We start from the raw sequence: 20586 nt of genomic DNA, 5'->3' as shown, positions 1-20586 counted from the left end.
TCAGAATAAGTTACCAAAGATATTAATGTATCTAGAAAGGTATGTCAAGATGTTAACATATCAAGTCAAAATCAAAAGTCCTAGGTAAGTCCTAAGAGTGATAAATCTTTAGTTGGTCAGTCACTGGCTTTACTGCCAGTAACCATGCGATAAGGAAAACAACAAATTAAAGATATGTGTGATTGACGCATCTAGGAACTGAATTTACTTTAAAAAATAAGGAACTTCCCTGGGGGTCCAATGGTTCCAACAGTTAAGACTTTGCCTTCCAATGCTGGTGGTGCTGGTTCGATTTCTGGTGGTAGTGGTGGTTTAGTCACTAAGTCACGTCCTGGCGACCCCATGGACTGCAGCCCACCAGGCTTCTCTGTCCATGGGATTTCCCAAGCAAGAATACTGGAACAGGTTGCCATTTCCTTCTCCCGGGGATCTTCCCGACCCAGGGACTGAACCAGTCTCTTGTATCTCCTGCATTGCAGGCAGATTCTTTATCCCTGAGCTACCAGGGAGGCCCTTGATCCCCACTGCGGGAACCAAGATCCCAACATGTTTTGCATGAAAAAAGCCAGAACATAAACAGAAGTAACACTGTAACAAATTCAAAAGACTTCAAAAAAAAAAGCACTGTTTAAAAAATTAAAATGAAAATGAAATTTCTCCCTAAAAATTGGGGTATCCAGTTTGCCCATTTCTAAGTTTTATTCCTTATAAGCCTCCATGGGGGCTTGTTAAATACATTAAAGCATATTTAGATAGTGGAATTCTAAGCAACCATTGAAAAAAGGTGTGGAATAAACATAAATACTAATATGAAAAGACATTTGGGGTGAAAGCACATGCAACATAGTCCCATTTTCAGAACAAGAAGAAACCTATTACATGTGTGAGTGTAAACACAGTCTCTGGAGAAATCTGTATCAGAACACTATTAATCTCTGGGTAATGGGATTAAATTGGATTTTTATACATTTTTCCTTCTCTGTATTTTCTCATTTCTCTAAAATAAACATGTCCCACTCATGTAAAAAGGAGTTATTCTGGTGGAGAACGTAACAGTGTGTGAATGAAATGGATTTGCACCCAGCACCCACATCGATCTCCTCATCCATCCTTGGGATGCCTTCCTACTCTGCAGACTGAAGGGCTAAACACTTAATTTCCCAGACTCTCTTTGCAGAAAACCTAAGACCTGGAGGAGACAGGTAAGGTGGAGCCGCCTCCGTGGCATGTGCAGCCATGCAGAGGTGGTGGTTTTCTGCTTCCCCACGTATGGTCACTTGTTGCCTGCAGACGGTGCAGCAGGTTCCCTCTCCCAGAACACAGCCACTGTAACCTGTTCTGATGTCAGGAACCCAGTGGAGAGCCCCTTGACACCGCAGCAGCAGCAGCTGCCCTGGTTGGCCAGCAATTTTACTACAAGTCATTTCTGGGGACCCAAACTTGAGCTCACGCCTCCATACCTTCTGATGACTTTGTAAGGAACTAAGTAGTTTCAAAATTCCCAATATTAATTCCCATTCCTCTTAAACTAGCTAGAGACATTTATTTCCTGCAAGGAAGTTATCAATGATACAAAAAAGTGTCATTAAAAATAATGTACATTACGTAAATCTATTTCAGAATGTGGAAAGGGCATGTTAAGACTAACACACAAAAACATGTAGGGAAAAGGATCACTTTTGTTGTTGTTCAGGTACTAAGTCGTGTCCAACTCTTTGCAACCCCCTGGGCTACAGCATGCCTGGCTTCCCTGTTCTCCACTATCTCCAGGAGTTTGCTCAAACTCATGTCCATTGAATCAGTGATGCTATCCAACCCTCTCATCCTCTGCTGCCCCCTTCTCCTTTGCCTTCAATCTTTCCCAACATTGAAATCTTTTCTAATGAGTCAGCTCTTCTCATCAGGTGGCCAAATTACTGAAGCTTCAGCTTCAGCATCAGTCCTTCTGATTAATATTTAGGGTTCTAAAATGTTAATGTAGTCATCTCTGGTGGTAGAATCAAGAATAATTTTATTTTTCTTATCTTTCTTTAAGTTTTCTTTTAAGGGGAAAACTTTTAAAAGCCATTCCCCTCCCCCCAAACATAAGCAACAGTATAATCTTACAGGAAAAGAGCAATTTCTTAATGTATCTTGAAATGTTTGAGGCAACTAGGATTAGTAACTAAATGGCATTAATCTACATGTAATACCACAAGACACACAGGAGTATTCATCATGATCTAAATAGGGGAGCAAGTCCCCACAGCACATGATCTCAGAACAAATATTTGTCTATTCCAGTGACACAGTCAAGCTGACTGCTCTCTGCTAGAAAAAGGGCAGCTATCTTGGGAACTAAACATATGAAGTGAGACTAGCCAGTGCTGCAGCTGTTGGCAAGCTTTCTTTGTTTAAAACAGTAGAAGTATATCCCTTACGACTGGCTATATTAAAAGGAATAAAACCGAATGGAAGTGCCTTTATCTACTCAATCACTAAACCATATTTTAGAAAAGAAAGGGCAAAAGTGAAATGAACAAATAAGACTTTCTTTTTAAAAACTTCAAAAAAAAAATTTCCACATAACCAATGTTTATATATTATTGCTGCTAAGCCACTTCAGTCGTGTCCGACTCTGCGATGCCATAGACAGCAGCCCACCAGGCTCCTCCGTCCCCGGGATTCTCCAGGCAAGAAAACTGGAGTGGGTTGCAATTGTTCCTTATTCCTCCATTTTCTCCACTAGCTTCATGATTTAGGACACAGAAAAAGGTAACATATTTCTTTATTCACTGCCAGAAATTATCATGCAGGGTTACAATGCATTTGCGTTCATCAAAGAAGGAGCCGATAAAATAAACCATTCTTAAGGTATGGACAGGCCTATCAAGGAATTTTATTAGAATTAGGTTAATAAGAAAATAACCTTATAGCTATTAATTCAGTGGCTTTATACAGGTAATTTTTTTTTAAACTGGGGTATAGTTGCTTTACAATGTTCGTTTCTGCTGTGTAACATCATGAATCAGCTCTAAGTATACACATATCCCTTCCCTCTTGGACTTCTCACCCCACTCCTCTAGGTCATCACAGAGCACCGAGCTGAGCTCCCTGACAGCAACTTCCCACTCGCTCTCGGATGTATCACTCACAATCTCCCAATTCATCCCACATCCGACTCTTCCCCAGTCCGTGTCCACACATCTGTTCTCTACATCTGGGCCTCTATTCCTGCTCTACAAATAGGTTCATCTATACCATGCAAAGATGGGCACAATAAAGGACAGAAATAGCATGGATCTAACAGAAGCAGAAGATATTAAGAAGAGGTGGCAAGAATACAACAGAAGACCTGTACAAAAAAGATCTTCATGACCCAGATAACCACGACGGTGTGATCACTCAGACATCCTGGAATGCAAAGTCAAGTGGGCCTTAGGAAGCATCACTACGAACAAAGCTAGTGGAGGTGATGGAATTCCAGTTGAGCTATTTCAAATCCTAAAAGATGATGCTGTGAAAGTGCTGCACTCAATATGCCAGCAAATTTGGAAAACTCAGCAGTGGCCACAGGACTGGAAAAATGTCAGTTTTCATTCCAATCCCAAGGAAAGGCAATGCAAAAGAATGTTCAACCACTGCAAAATTGTACTCATCTCACACGCTAGCGAAGTAATGCTCAGAATTCTCCAATCCAGGCTTCAACAGTACATGAACCATGAACTTCCAGATGTTCAAACTAGACTTAGAAAAGGCAGAGGAACCAGAGATCAAATTGCCAACATCTACTGGATCATCGAAAAAGCAGAAGAGTTCCAGAAAAACATCTATTTCTGCTTTATTGACTATGCCAAAGCCTTTGACTGTGTGAATCACATAAATTGTGGAAAATTCTTAAAGAGATGGAAATATAAGGCCACCCTACCTGCCTCCTGAGAAATCTGTATGCAGGTCAAGAAGCAACAGTTACAACTGGATATGGAACAACAGACTGGTTCCAAATTGGGACAGGAGTACATCAAGGCTGTATATTGTCACCCTGCTTATTTAACTTCTATGAAGACTATACATCATGCGAAATGTTGGGCTGAATGACGCACAAGCTGGAACCAAGATGCCGAGAGAAATAAAATAACCTCAGATATGCAGATGCACCACCCTTATGGAACAAAGTGAAGAACTAAAGAGCTTCTTGATGAAAGTGAAAGAGAAGAGTGAGAAAGCTGGCTTAAAACTCAACATTCAGAAAACAAAGATCATGGCATCTGGTCCCATTACTTCATGGCAAATAGATGGGGAAGCAACAAAAACAGTGAGACTTAATTTTGGGGGGCTCCAAAATCACTGTACACAGTGACTGTAGCCATGAAATTAAAAGATGCTTGCTGCTTGGAAGAAAAGCTGTGACAAACCTAGAAAGCATATTAAAAAGCAGACACATTACTTTGCCAACAAAGGTCCATCTAGTCAAAGCTATGGTTTTTCCAGTAGTCATGTATGGATGTGAGAGTTGGACCATAAAGAAGGCTGAGTGCTGAATCAAGGCTTTTGAACTGTGGTGTTGGAGAAGACTCTTGAGAGTCCCTTGGACTTCAGGGAGATCCAACCAGTCCATTCTGAAGGAGATCAGCCCTGGAATTTCGTTGGAGGGAATGATGCTGAAACTGAAACTCCAATACTTTGGCCACCTGATGCGAAGAACTAACTCACTGGTAAAGACCCTGATATTGGGAAAGACTGAAGGCAGGAGGAGAACGGGACAACAGAGGATGAGATGGTTGGATGGCATCACCGACTCTATGGATATGAGTTTGAGCAAGCTCTGGGAGTTGGTGGACAGCAAAGCCTGGCGTGGTGTAGTCCATGGGGTCACAAAACAGTTGGACACGACTGAGCGACAGAAACATACCATTTTTCTAGATTCCACATAAATGCATTAATATATTTTTTCTGACTTAATTCACTCTCTATGACACATTTTTTTAAATGTCACTTGATACTAGTTACTTTTGTTAAAAGAATCTTTCAATGACAAGTTTTTAATTTTCATGAACACTAATTTTAGATCTTTTACGGTCACTGCTTTCTGTGACCTAAGATAGTCACATGTTGTTTTGTTATAAAAAGCTTTATATTTTAGCTATTCCATGTAGGTCTGGGATTCACCTCAAATTCATTTTTGTGAGGTAGGAGAGATCATGGTTATCTTTTCCATTGGAATATTCAGCTTTTCTGGCTCCATTTGTTGAAAAGAGTTTCCTTCTCTGTTGGATTACTTTGCTATCTCTGTCAAAACTCAAGTGACCTTATAAATACAGATTTGGTGGCTAAGTGGTAAAGAATCTGCCTGCCAATGCAAGAGACTGTGGGTTCAATCTGGGTCGGGAAGATCCCCTGGAGAAGGAAATGGTAACCCACTCCAGTACTCTTGCCTGGAGAATTCCCTGGACAGAGGAGCAGGGCAGGCCACAGTCCATGAGGCTGCAGAGTCAGGGACAATTTAGCAACTAAACGACAACAATGCTTTGGTCAACAACTGTCTTTGGTCACTGGATAATACTTACTATAATACTCTTTGCATTGCTTTACAAAATATATAAAGTTGAGATACATGTATAGATCAAGATGAACCTAAAGTAATTCTTATGAAATCATTTTTAAACTGTATCATGGTTTTGAAAACACTCCATAATCACTACTGTATCCAAAGCAAAATGTATTTACTCATGAACAAACGAAAAACAAAAAATTTTCTTTATGACCTTTAATTGAAATTATGTATGAAAAATATTTCATTAATTTTACTACTCAATTTCCCACTAGGTTTCCTCATATTATTTTAAAAATACCACAATATAGTAAGCATAAAACCAATCCTTAAGCAGTGCACTTGGCTACTTGGGAATGTGTCTCTTATTTCAACAGTGTTTGGACAGAACAGACCTAGGGACACCCCCAAACTCCAGCTTTCGACCACCCTCCAAGCTTTTATTCAGTTTCAACCCTCAGAATCAGCCACTCAGTCTCCGGAACCAGTCAACTCTATTTTTTGAACTGAACTCCTTGTTACCGGAATAGTCATGAGTTCCCAGATTCATCCGATTTCACTGATGGAGAGACCATGGTTCACCACCTGTCAACATGCACCTGCAAGTCTCTTACACTTACCTCTCTGGGCTTCTACTCCCACCGCAACAATGTGGTTCTGGAGGGTGTGGGCCACTTTTTCTGTAAATTGGCCAAGATGAAGCACCAGGGACCCAGTGACTCTTGAAGAGTGCAAAACAATTGGGGCGGCCACACCCTGTTTCATGAGGTGCAGAAGCCATCCCAAGATGAATGGTGCAAAACCCAGGACGCTGTGAACCAGGCCCTTTTGGGTCTGCTTGCCCTGGGTTCTGCCTGGGTGGACCCCCACCTCTGTAACTTCCTGGAGAGCCGCTTCCTAGACGAGTGGGTGAAACAGCCAGAAGATAAGCCACTGCCTGGCTAACCTCCCCAGGCTGGAGGTCCCCAGGCTGGACTGGATGAGTGTCTCTTTGAGAGGCTCACCCTTGAGCACAGTTAGGAGACTCTGGAGCCCAGCGGCCTTTGAGAAGCTCCACTGGTGTCAGGACTTCTGCATAAAGCCCCTCTTTGCTGCCACTAGGCAGTTTTTTAACCACCCTGGGGCCCTCTTCCAAGCCTTGGACCAAATGGAAACAATAAAGCTTTTTGCAGCAATGAAAAAAAAAAAAAAAACAAACACAAAAAAAAACCTTAAAAAATTCATGTCTCAAATTAGAGGATGCATACAGTCTCTCTACTTGTATTTAAATTTTTCCATAATAAAATAGTAACGAGTCATGGATCAATTTTATAAATGTACCTAGTAAAGAAAAAGTAGATTATTTCCTTTATAAATAGAAGTTTTATAAAATTTCCTTTAGGGTTTAACTTGAAAAAGAAGATTTAGAGCAAGAATACAGTATCATTTCATAAAAAAATAACAAAGCAACTCTAAAAAGAAATAGCAAATTCCATTGTGGGCAAACTATAGATGGCTCTTATAAACTACTGGGCTGTACTAATTTTGTTCAAATTGGCAAACAAGGATCTTCCATCACCATCATCACCTGTCTTATAAAAAACAGATAATAGCCAAAATTGATCAACCTTTGATTTTTTATAAAGATACAGCTTAACAGCTTGAAAAAACATTGCCAAACTGAGTAACACCCCAAATCTTGAAGATTTCATAATTTGCTCTTCATCTAAAATTTTGCTTTGACGCATAATACACCTTCCTGAAACAATTCTACAATACATAAATAATTCCAAACACTGAAAAAAGTTTGCTAAAATAAAATTGGGATGTTTATTACTTTTTCTACTCATAGCAATGAAAATCACTAGAAATTATACTTTTGTTCTTTTTAAATGATCTGCTTAAAAATCAAGCTTTTTTAAATAATTGGTATAGAAGATAAAATCATTTTTAAATCTTCAAAATACTTAAGATACTATAAGATAGAAATATTTATTTTTTTTCATTAATGATGAGAAGAAAAGAGATTCAGTTTAATCAAGGTCTGACATTTATAAATTTTAAGCATTTAACTGAGCTGGAAGATTGAATGAAAGATTAATTATAACAATTACAGGTAGAGAATAGCATTTGTCCATTTTCTACATTCATTATGGCAGTTATCTATCCAAAGAACCAACAGGAGTTCTCAGATCCAATGTCAAATAATGGAATTTGGGCCAGTGCTCTGAACACCGCTTTTATTTAGGACGCACCACATGCACATGATGCAGGTAGGGAGAGTTTATGGATCCATGCATTAAAGACAAGACAGACTGGTACTACTGCCAAACGTGCACTGAGTCAGTGAGAAAGTTGCTTAAGGTTCTTTATACTTAATGGTTTCCATGAAGATAAGTGCAGAAGCAGAAATGTATGCACATCCCAAAGCGTCTTCTTCATTTGGTTTCCTGTGCTTTCTTTGCATTCTGCTTTTCTTTTGCCTAGAAATTAAAGACAGCATACAATAACATCTTAAAAGTATGTTTCAGGTCATATTAAAATGTGTCTAAGAGGACACTCTTAAGCTAAAAGGCTTGAGATACATTGTTTATAAGATGTCTAAAATATTATCTTTTATAACTTGAGACTCACAACAAACTCCTCCTGGACAATTACATAGTGATTCTTTGTCCTCAATAAAAAGGATCATATTTGGTTTGCGGTTATTTCTTACCCGAAGTTGAAAATGTATTATTATAATGGTAATAATTTTAAGATAAAAATTTACTCATTCCATAAAGACATATTCATTCATAACTATTTCACAACAATATATTTACGTATGTGTCCACTTCTCATACAAACTGAGTATAAGAAAAATCCTATATTGATTTCTACATATTTGAATAAATGAGTTTAACATAATAGTTTAAGTGAGTTTAACTTAACTAAAGGATCACATACCCGGAATGTTGATAAACCTCACTGCTGCTAAGTCACGTCAGTCATGTCTGACTCTGTGCGACCCCATAGATGGCAGCCCACCAGGCTCCCCTGTCCCTGGGATTCTCCAGGCAAGAACACTGGAGTGGGTTGCCATTTCCTTCTCCAATGCATGAAAGTGAAAAGTGAAAGTGAAGTTGCTCAGTCGTGTCCGACTCCTAGCGATCCCATGGACTGCAGCCCTCCAGGCCCCTCCATCCATGGGATTTTCCAGGCAAGAGTACTGGAGTGGGGTGCCATTGCCTTCTCCGGATAAACCTCACTAATATGACTCAAAAAACATTTTCAAGAGTTGTTCACTTGAAGCTCCTAACAAGTATAGAGCTTGAACACAGTAATTCTATTTCACTTTTCAGCAGTTGAGGAGGCCAGAGCTAAAAGTGTTATCAAACTAATAACCTGGAAACTGTGTCAAAATGCAGACTGACTCAATAAAATGCCTGAGGATCTAAATTTCTAACAAACTCTCAGGTTATGCCAATTCTGCTGGCCCTCAGGTGACAGTTTGAGAAGCAAGCTTTTACAAGACTAGAATATAATGCTCTTTACACTATGGCACTTGAATCAGAAAGGATCAAGTAAATTAAACCCTTGATATTATACAATTAAGGAAAAAACCTTCCTTGATTAGAACTATAATCTTTTTTTATTCTGCATTAGGTGATAAATTTATTATACAACTGTATGACAAAACTGAATGCTATGCCTTACAATATATTAAGAGTAAATACGTTGTATGTACCATATACTTTTTTAAATTGTATATGTAAACATTTTCAATTAAAAAGAATAATTTGTAATTTGATGCATATGATTTCTCAAAGAAGTTTTCTGTTTCCAAATAATAAAAACACAATTCCATTTTTGATGTAACTGGGAAATAAAATGTGTAATTCTTTTCTTAATGATGTCTGAATATACAGGTACCTTACTAAGATTAATAAGAATGAATTAACTGGTTAATAACAAATTTTACAACATAATTAAATAAGCAAAGACAGGTAGAGTACCCATTCATGTATTAAAATATATAATTCAGATAAAACTAAAGGTAAATTAAATAAGTTAAAAATAACTATATACCTTGACCAAAAAGATCTCATTTAATCCCCAATAATGTGAACTAAGTATTATTCCCAAATTTTACATGAGGAAATAGATTCTATAGTAAAATAAATAACTTGCCTAAAAGCAACAGCTAATAATAAGTAACATTTCTGAGATTTAAACCAAAAGTTTGTATTCTGGCCTTTATTGAAAAATAAAAAATACTGTATTTCAAAATAGCATCGAAAAAATGTTCACGGTTCAGAAATATGTTCCTTCTATTTAGTGTGCTATTGAGATATTAAAAATTGTTGACTCAAATCAGATAATTCTGTAATCATAGGTATTAACATAGATATTATTGTGAACAACTATGTTCTACCTTGTCTCTATTAAGGGCTAGAAAAAGTAAATTCTGTACATCAGTTATTTAATACCAATTGAATTATAATGTCTTTGTAAAATCTGGACAAAATTCAATACTGTGAGGTTGCTCTGAATCCCCCACAGTAACAAAATCTATGATTTTAAACTATGGTAGGTATTGGTGGTTGCTAAAAACCTGAGATAGAAAATGATTCAGAAACATATATAAAAGTTGGGATAAAATTTTTAAAGAATTATAAGTATATCTGAATCAGTAAAAGTTTCACAAGTGAAACGTTAATCTGCTGATTTTATTTCATACTTTAAGGAACAGATTTGAGGTATGGCACAAGAAATTTTATAACTATACATTTTTATATTACCTCCTGAGCAGTTTTTATTTAACATACATTCAATGAACTAATCAGATAAGAATAGAAGCTTCATAGAACAAGAACACTTATAAGGCAAGATCTTAACCTAATTCATTAAAGGCACAGGCCCTTGGGAGAATCAAAGTCTGCGCTCTTTATTATTTTGTAAAATTAACAGATTTTCACAGCTTAAATATTTCCAAGCCATCACAGGCAGTAAGTAAATGCCGCTGTTCTCAAAAATCGGAGCCTGGACAGCTTTAGCTCTTAGCAACACCGCCAAAAGTAGCCATACCTTCCTGTTCGGTTCCTTCCACCCCTTCCACACTTCGTCCCTAATTTTTCTTTCACTTGGCATTGTGGGGAAGAAGGATGGGTTTCAATGTAATAATCCATTTCTGAACTCTGCATGTAATTTTTTCTCAGAAGTGTTACTTATTTATTAAGTAATTTTCACTGCTGAAATCTTTATATTGTATATAACTATAAAATTTAATCTTGATCTGTTGTTTTTAATTTTTAACATTTACAGTTATCAGCAGAAACTGATATTTCAATACAATATGATTTTTTCAAAATAAGATGAACAAAAATATATTTGTGTACTAAAGAAGCTGATTCACTGGTAGAAATTAAGCATCTAATTCTAACAACAGATGTAAAAATTTGAGGATGTAAAATTTTAAATGGCATAAAGTTAATATTTAGGAGCTACCCTGCGCTTCCCCCAGAATCTCTTGCATGACTTTATTCTGGCACTTATCAGAATAATATTGTACAGCACAGTACTATAATTATGTATTCCTATCCTCTCCCCAACTAGGTTGCTTAAGACAGAGATGTGTCTTATGTGTACATCTGTTGACTTTAACAGACTGCCTCAAATACAGTTTCAGTTAGATAAATGTTGGATAATCAAAACATCTCAAAAACTTTAATCAAATACTGAATCTGAATTCCCTTCAAAATCTATGCATGTAACAGATGGTGCATATATATAAGAAATAAATACATCTCAATATTGCCTGTGCAGTATTATTAGTCAAAGAACAAGAAAGTCAGTAACTACTCTTTCAGTAAAACAAATACAAATGAAGAACAGACTGGGTTAGTATTCTACTAACACTAGGCATTCATATACTGCCACCCTGTGTCCAATACAATGTGAACCAAGGAATTATGGTTCTAATGCAAAAGTTGGAAAGCTGTTTTAACTGTGCTTTTAAAAAAATTATGGAAATATACTGTCATTAAAGTCAAATAAAAATGGTCCTAAAGTTGCACAAAAAAGTTTACTCATGGACCAATTTTAAAGCAAAATACATACATTTAAAATTTCTCTAAAGTATTTGTCTGGTCCCTGATAATATTTATCTATATTTAATACCTGATATATCATATAATTTGCCATAGCAGTCTATATTCTAGTATTTTCAACAGAGAAATATTTCACAGTGTTTCATACAAAGAATATTAATATCTAGATACTCAGTTAATCAGGCAATCTTGAGGATTACAGTACCCTAATTGTTTCTAAACCTTTAAAAATTAGTTTCACATTTTGGACTTTTATGATTTTTACTACCTTGAGATACATGAATAGAAAAAAATCTATATGGGTAAAGAGAAGATTTAGCAGTGTTCCTGTAACAATTTTACTTTTAATGCTAAAAGCTGAAGCATATGTTCATAGGTTGAACATATGCTTCAGACTTCCTTGGTAATTCAGGCTTCCCTGGTAGCTCAGCTGGTAAAGAATCCGCCTGCAATCCAGGAGACCATGGTTCAATTCCCGGTTCAGGAAGTTCCCCTGGAAAAGGGATCAGCTACCCACTGCAGTATCCTCAGGCTTCCCTGGTGGCTCATACAGTAAAGAATCTGCCTGCAATGTGGGAGACCTGGGTTTGATCTCTGGGTTGGGAAGATACCCTGGAGGAGGGTATGGCAACCCATTCCAATATTCTTGCCTGGAAAATCCCCATGGCCAGAGGAGTTTGGATGGCTGCAGTCCATGGGGTTGCAAAGAACTGGACACAACTGAGCAACTAAGCACAGTACATAGCATGTTCAGGATCTATATAGTAAAGTATACACAAAAACCTGAACACACATCTTGAATTATTCAGATTTCCTGATGGTATCAAACAGTTGGGTTGAAATGTATCTGTGCTTCATGAACTTAAAGTTAATAACAAAAAACACCTATAATGTATTCTGGTCTTTAAGTTAACGGTCCAAAATTGTACTTGCCTAGTACTATCTTCTCAAAATGTGGTAAACTGACCAGCTTCATTAGAATCCCCTGGGAGAACTTATTACAGATTCCCTCCCTAAACCAGACTGTCTGGGGAGGGGCCAGGTAACAAGTGTTATAAAGAGATCTATGCTGTGTCACAGAAACCAATACAACATTGTAAAGCAATCACCCTCCAGTTAAAAATAAAAAAAATAAAAGTATCCAGTGGTCACTTTCAGAAACACTGATTTACCATATAAACTCAAAAAACAAATACGCTTTATTTATTCAAAATTTTTCTTAAAGTGCCTTATATGGAAGAAAAAAATCCTAGTAATCAGAATTTTTCACTAACCTGTAGTAGTTTTCCCTTAGTGCAAAGGGTAATAGGTTGGGAATAAGGAAACCTATTTCTCAGGCTAGGTTATGCTTTTCCCCCTTTCAATGCTCATTCTAGTTTTAAACTCTATGATAATTCAAATTTTTGCTAAATTAAATGAGAAACATCTATTACTTCAATAATTAAAATTAATAATTTATTTTCAGCTAAAGAAAGAAAGATGTTTTAAATTGCATTCTAATATAGCACAATCTGAATTTCTAACATTAAGGATTCCGGAAAGCTAAAGCAACAAAGCAATTCCTTATTTTTATTTTGCAATATGACACCTATCCAGCATTTCTCAAGCTGAAAAACAAGTAAGTAAAAGCAAAGCTTCAACAAATTTTATCTCTACTCAAGTCAAGTAACATTTTTTAGAGACTCTAAATCTAATTTAAGTACTCACCAGTAAAAGACTTACCTTTTCTACTAGTGGTATTAACTGCTGGTGTTCTGCTAAAGTCTTTAACAATTCCATAATGAATGGCAGATAATTGTGCTTCCTTCTGATATTTTCAATCTGAAAATGAAACACATATCAAACCACACTATTTTCACTAAGCTTCTGATATTTTAATTTTTGGATCTAGCTCAACATAGAAATGAAAGAAAATCCTCCATTATCATACAAAAAGCATTAGAAATAATGAGATTTCCATTGCCACTGAGAATAAATTACAATAAATATGTGGAGAGAGTTCTCTGGGGTACAGCATCCTACTCTTGGCTTAGCAAACAACGGAGGCTTTTAAAAGTCTAATCTGAGATAATCTATGAAAACATAACTCATGAAAGCAAACTAAAAAGGCCTACAAGATAAATGAACACTCCTGCTACTACACCTATGCAAACAATAAGGCCACACTTAATAAGACCAGTTTTATTGTGTGATTAAGAACAATCTTTCTTTGATTATTTTTGACCAAAAAGGGAATAGCTGTAGGGAAAAATCTGTGCTCCGGTGGAAAACTATGCATTGTCTACACTCTCCCAAGTTACGGGACTGCAGCCTGTCACTGTCTGGTAGAGGTTCAATTTACTTCCCTTTCCATAGGAAAAAAAAAGTTTCCATCTTTTGCAAATTCATTTTGGCATTCCTACAGTTTATATAAATTTGAGCTTCTTTGACTTCTCCTTTGAACTAGTTGTGACATCTTACAGGTTTGCTCAATTAATGAAGTAAATAAAATTTTAGCATGTTCATTTTATATCTGGTCTGAGAATTCTTTTTGGCTAAATTCTTTTAGCCCAATTTTTGAACAAAGCATTCTCAAACAAAGCAAACATTCTAAAACTCAGTGTTATACTTAAGGCAAACATGAAAAATTAGTTAATTATGTAACAACACTACACCAGAATACATAAATAGTAGGCAGTTTTTTAACACCACATAAAAGAGAAAATAACATTCAAGCTTTCATCCCTTACTTTCCTGTCTCCATGAATTTGGCCTTCTTTTTCCTGTCTGGAACACTCTGGAGCCAGCTCCTACCACCTCCACCTAAAGAAATCCTGCCTACCCAGGGTCCATGTGTTTTAGCAATCACACTGTTGGCTGTTAAGTATGTTACAAAGCAGCGTTCTCACACTATGGTAAACAACGGAAAGAAGAACAATCCCTGCCTGAGACTGAGCTCCACATGAAAACTGCTTTTTCTACCGTGACAAACATGACAGATCAACAAAGTACTGTTTCCAACGTCCTACAAAATTAAAAAAGTGTTCTTCACTCTTCTCCATTTCTGAAAAAAGTTTATCAGACAGACTGCAAATGAAGAAAAATGACGTAACTGAAGATAGGCTTGCTTAGTATTTCACCCTGAGTTATACAATGGTTGACATAATTTAAAAATTTTAAAACCCTGAAAAAATTGGAAAGAAAATTTAAAAAATGAACCCAGCTATGTACTAAATTGGAGACAGAATGACACCAAGAGAAAATTTTTCCAAGTGAATTTTAAAATACGCTAGTTTGATTGCACATTCAAAATGAAATACATCCTCAGGAAAAAAATTACGAGAACACTTCTCAGTTGTTAACACTACTAGCACTGCTATTCTGAACCTTTCCATTCATATATACATATACATACAGCACAAAGCAAGTAAGTATATGTTAATGCTGATAGAAACCAAGATTTTCAACTGAAAAGACACAAATGCTTAACTTCAAATATAAAGCCCTTTAATCCTTAGTTCGAGTATTAACATGAATTCCAATTGTATTTTCTCTTCAAAGATAAAAAAAGAAACTAGTAAAAACGTATTTCTTAGCTCTGAAAAGTCCTGGAAATAATGAATCACTATCGCTAAGCACCCTGAGCAACCAATGGTTGCTAATGGTTTCTAAACACCATTTCTCACCAAAAGAACTCAGGACTTCTTGAAAAAAATGGCCAATTTCAAGTCTGAAGCAGGAAATGCACAAGATAGAGTCTGAAACATCTTATCATGCTAGAAAGCAAGGAAGCTATCAGACATGAAGACAGTCACATCCAAAGAACTTGGGAGATAGCCTGATGTGCCTCCTAATGGTCAAAGACGGGGTAATTTGAGCATTAAAAATAACTGCAGTGAACATTAGCAACAGATGTTAAATATCTGTTCATAATAATACTTGAAGAAAAATAAAAAGGAAAGAAACCTTACTAGTTACCTCTGTAGGGTACCAGGCGAATCAACACATTCTGAAAACATGTGAATAATGGGGAGAAGAGCAATCAAGCAGTCAATATACCTTCACATCAAAATACACTACACTATATTAAAACATTAAGGAACAAAAGAAAAACACCTACCTTATATCTTTTTAATTTCTGTACTTCCTCTTCAATAAGCATCTGATTTTTGGCAACCTCTGACTGAATAGCACTTAACATATTACTGCCCTGATCTGTATCCATGGGTTCCTCCTTGGGGAAAAGAAAAAGAACCAGCACACCCTAATAACTGAGGCTTAAGTCTAAAACATTTTTAGATGATAAACATAGTACAGTCATTTCCCAATTTTGATCTTAATATTGGGGATGGAGTATCAGCTTAATAACTGTAATATTAAAGGATGAAAGAAATACTTATTTAGGGCCTATAAGTAAGCATAAGGAAGAAGTAGTATTTCTCCCAAATTTCTGTGTTCTACAATATGTATGAATTTTTACCTAAAAACCACCCATTGTATAATGTACTGAATTGTTACAATCTTCTATTAGCTATAAAATAAATGTGCTTAAACATACTCAGGAAAATGTGATCAAAGAAATGTAAACAAAAGTCTTTGTCTATTACTAATTCTCTTTGCCAATCATATTTACTAGAAAGATAATCATCATAAGGAATAATAAAGATTACATGTGACTCCAATGTGCCCAATTAATTCTGTAACAAATATATTCTAACTTGCTTAATTATATAATTAAATTACAGTAAATAGTTAATTGTGAACACTTGGCACCCCACTCCAGTACTTTTGCCTGGAAAATCCCATGGACGGAGGAGCCTGGTAGGCTGCAGTGCGTGGGGTCGCTAGAGTTGGACACGACTGAGCGACTTCACTTTCACTTTTCACTTTCATGCATTGGAGAAGGAAATGGCAACCCACTCCAGTGTTCTTGCCTGGAGAATCCCAGGGATGGGGAAGCCTGGTGGCTGCCATCTATGGGGTCACACAGAGTCGGACACGACTGAAGTGACTTAGCAGCAGCAGCAGCATTTAGTACATACTATTTGTCTGTCACTTTTTTGAAGCGGTCTGTATATATATATCATCTCAGTTATTCTTCACAACAACATTTAAGGTAAAGACTATTATTTTAACTTTACATAAGAAACTGAGGCACAAAGAAATATACTCGAAATCATACTTTCACTAAGTGGCAAAGGCAGGAGCTGAATTTAGGAAGCCTGACTCCAGGGTGCATTATCTTAACCACCACTCAGGATACTTGATTAAATCTGTATTTTAAAAAAAGGAAGGAAGGAAAGAAGAAAAGAAAATAGTTTCCCTGAGAGAATAACTAGAACTTTGTACATAAAACACATGGCCACAAACCTCAGCAAGTTGTCTTTGTAACTCTGCTATCTTCTGTTCATATATCATTTTTCTGTCAGACACAATAGCCATTAAGTTAAATCGAATTTCACCTTCACTGTACCTAAGAAAAAATGACAGTTTATAATGCAATAAAGAAATGTAACACTGTTATAATTAAGATAATCTATTTTGATTACTTCCTTATTCTCTGGGGTAAACACAAATCTACCAATTGGCTAACCATAAAAACTGACATTTTAAGAAAGCTTTTGTAAAGAGGAGACATTACAATCAATATCACAAAAATACAAACAATCCTAAGAGAATACTATGAAAAATGATATGCCAACAAATGGATAAATTCCTAGAAACAACCTTCTAAGACCGAATCAGAAAGAGATAGAAAATCTGAATAGACTGATTACTAGTTATATAACTAAATGAGTAGGGTTTCCCTGATGGCTCAGTGGTAAAGAATATGCCTGCCAATGCAGGAGACGTGGATTTGATACCTGGGTTGGGAAATCCCCTGGAGAAGGAAATGACAACCCACTCTAATTCTCTTGCCTGAAAAATCCCATGGACAGAAGATCCTGGGATTGCAATAGAGTCAGACATGATTTAAAGACTAAACAACAAACAATAACAATAGTTGAATCAGTAATCAAAAAAAAAAAAAAAATCCCAACAAACAAAATCCAAGACCAGATAACTTCACAGGGGAATTTTACCAAACATTTAAAGAACAGCTAATATTAATACTTATATTTCTCAAACTATTCTAAAAAAAATTAAGAGGAGAGAATACTTCCAAACTCATTCTGAGTATGGCATTACCCTGATAAAAAATCAGAGACACTTCAGATAAAATTACAAGCCAATATCCCTGGTGAACACACATGCAAAAACTCTCAATAAAATATTAGTAAACTGAATTCAACAACACATTAAAAAGATCATACATCATGATCAAGTGGGATTTATTCTAGGGATGTAAAGATGGTTCAACATACACAAATCAATTAGTGTGATAACTGCATCAACAAAACAAAGGGGAGAAATCACATGATCATCTCAATAGAGGCAGAAAAACTATTTGACAAAATTCAATATCCATTCACGATTAAAAACTCTTTAACAAACTTTGTATAGACGGAACATATATCAACACAGTAAGGGCTAAGCCTACTGCTAACATCATATTCAATGGTGAAAAGCTAAAAAGCTTTTCCTCTAAGATCAGGAACAAGACAAGGATGCCTACTCTCACCACTTTTATTCAACACAGTATTAGAAGTCCTAGCCACAGCAACCACACAATAAAAAGAAATAAAAGGCATCCAAATTGGAAAGAAAGAAGCAAAACTCACTATTTGCTGATGACATGAAACTAAATACAAAATACCCTAAAAACTCTATCAGAAAACTATTAGAGCTATTAACAGTCTTAATAGCTAATAAAAACTATTGCATTTCTATATACTAATAATGACTATCAGAAAGACAAACCAAGAAAACAATTCCCTGTACAATTACTTCAAAAAGAATAAAATACCTAGGAATAAAGTTAACAAATATAGTTAACCATATCTACAGGGTGAAAACACACTGAATAACTGAATTTATCAGCAGAAACCATGGAGACCAGAAGGGAGTGGCATAACATTTCTCAAGTGCTAAAAGAAAAGACTATGAACTGGAGATAAAGTAAACTTCAGAGTAAAGAAAATTACTAGAGAGGGATGGCAATGCATAATGGTAAAAATGTCAATCCACCAAAATGAAATAGTGATTCTAAGTGTTCATGCACCAAACAACAGACCTGCAACAATATATAAAGCTTTAAAAACTGATAAAACCAAAATTAGAAACAGGCAAATTCAAAACTGTCTCTATTTGCAAATGATCTGATTATCTATGTAGGAAATGCCAAGGAATTCACAAAAAGCTTCTAAAGCTGGTGGGTGAGTTTAGCAAGGCTGAAGGATGCAAGACAAAGAAAGAAAAAAAATTAAACTTTATTTCTATACACTAACAATGATCACATGGAAATTAAAAATTAAAATACAGTATCATTTGTTATCAGTCAAAAGAACATGATCTACTTGGGATATAAATCTGAAAAAACATGTATGGAATTAGTATGCTAAAAAACACAAAATGCCGATGAAAGAAATTAAAGAAGATTCAAGTAAATGGAAGGTCATATCATGTTCATGGATTGCAAGCATCAGCTGAGTTAAAAAAAAATACCAATTCTCCTAAAATTGATGTTTGACACAATTCCTATCAATAGCCCAACAAGAACTTTTGTAGATACAAAATTACACTATAATTTACATGGAGGGCAGAATAACTATAACAGCTAAAACAACTTTAAAGAAAAAGAATAAAGTTGGAGGCATCAGACTATTCTAATACTTATAATAAACCTACAGCAATCAAGACTGTGACGTACTTGCAGAGAAGAGAAAAACAGATCAGTGGAACAGAAGAGTGAACCCAGAAACAGACCACACAAATGTGCCCAACCGGATTTTTTTTTTTTTATAAGGGTGCAGGAGCAGTTCAGTAAAGGATAGCCTTTTTAACAAATGGTGCTAAACCAATTGAAAATATGAAGCAAAAAAATGAACCTTGACCTAACTTCACATCACACAAAAATTAATTCAAAATACATCACAGACTTGTACGTAAAGTATTATCCTATAAACCCTTAAAGAGAAAAAGGGGAAAATCTTTGGGACCTAGGTTTAGGCAAAGATTTCTTAGGTTGGACAACAAAAATACATATTGGGAAAACTGACAAACTGGGCTAGACTAGAATGGAGAACTTTTGCTCTGTGAAAGACCACAATGGAGGATGGGTCGATGGGACCGGGAGAGACTGTTTTCAGTCAAGTGTCTGAGGAAGGACTGGTGGTATAAAGAACCTCAAGGCTCCACAGTCAGAAAACAAACAATTCAGTTACAAAATAAACAAAAGGCATGATCTTCAACATTAGTCATTAGGGAAACGCAGATTAAAACCACAAGGAAATATCACTACCCACCTACTAAAATGGCTAAGAGAAAAAATTTTGACAAAACCAAATCCTAGCTAGCTTGTGGAGAAACTGGATCACTTATACTATACCACAGGTGGAAATGTAAAATAAAATAGTACAGCCACTCTGGAAGAGTTTGTCAATTTCTTTAAAAAAATCAAACATGCATTTACCATACAGCTAGGTATTATCTCAGAGAAACAAAAATTTATGTCCACATAAAAATATGTACACAAATGTTTACTGCAGCTTTATTCATAATAGCAAAAACCAGAAAATAATCCAGATGTCCTTCAATAGCTGAATGGACAAAAAAAAAAAATAATAATAGACTATCCATACCACGGACTACTACTCATCTATAGAAAAGAAGGTACTACTGATAATCCTAACATCCTGGATGAATCTCCAAAGAATTACACTGGGTGAAAAAAGTCAATTCAAAAAGGTCACATATTTTATGATTTCATTTATGTGACACTCCTAAAATGACAAAAATTATAGAACTAGGGATTAAGGATGGGGGTGGCAGAGCAGGGGTATAGTGGTTGCAGCTATAAAAGGGCATCATGAAGAACCACTGCAGTGATGGAATTATCCTGCATCTTGA

General features: G+C 36.0%; 1 protein-coding gene across 5 annotated transcripts in view; it reads right to left on the bottom strand.

Annotated features, from left to right (window-relative positions):
• Positions 1–7128: 7128 nt before the first annotated feature.
• UCHL5 (ubiquitin C-terminal hydrolase L5) overlaps positions 7129–20586 on the bottom strand; it is a 42931-nt gene continuing 29473 nt past the window's right edge. For 3 of the 5 annotated variants that reach the window (XM_024976034.2, XM_005216762.4, XM_059875238.1), the window contains 4 exons: positions 16948–17050; positions 15698–15811; positions 13321–13419; positions 7736–7992 (listed from right to left, as the gene is read on the bottom strand). In XM_024976034.2, coding sequence (XP_024831802.1) covers positions 7948–7992; positions 13321–13419; positions 15698–15811; positions 16948–17050 — 361 coding nt within the window. In that variant the 3' untranslated portion in view covers positions 7736–7947. 5 annotated transcript variants of the gene reach the window in all.

This window comes from Bos taurus, chromosome 16, assembly GCF_002263795.3.
Source record: "Bos taurus isolate L1 Dominette 01449 registration number 42190680 breed Hereford chromosome 16, ARS-UCD2.0, whole genome shotgun sequence".
NCBI lineage: Eukaryota > Metazoa > Chordata > Mammalia > Artiodactyla > Bovidae > Bos > Bos taurus.
The sequence above is the reverse complement of the archived record's forward strand: the minus strand, read 5'-3'. Positions and strand labels throughout refer to the sequence as shown.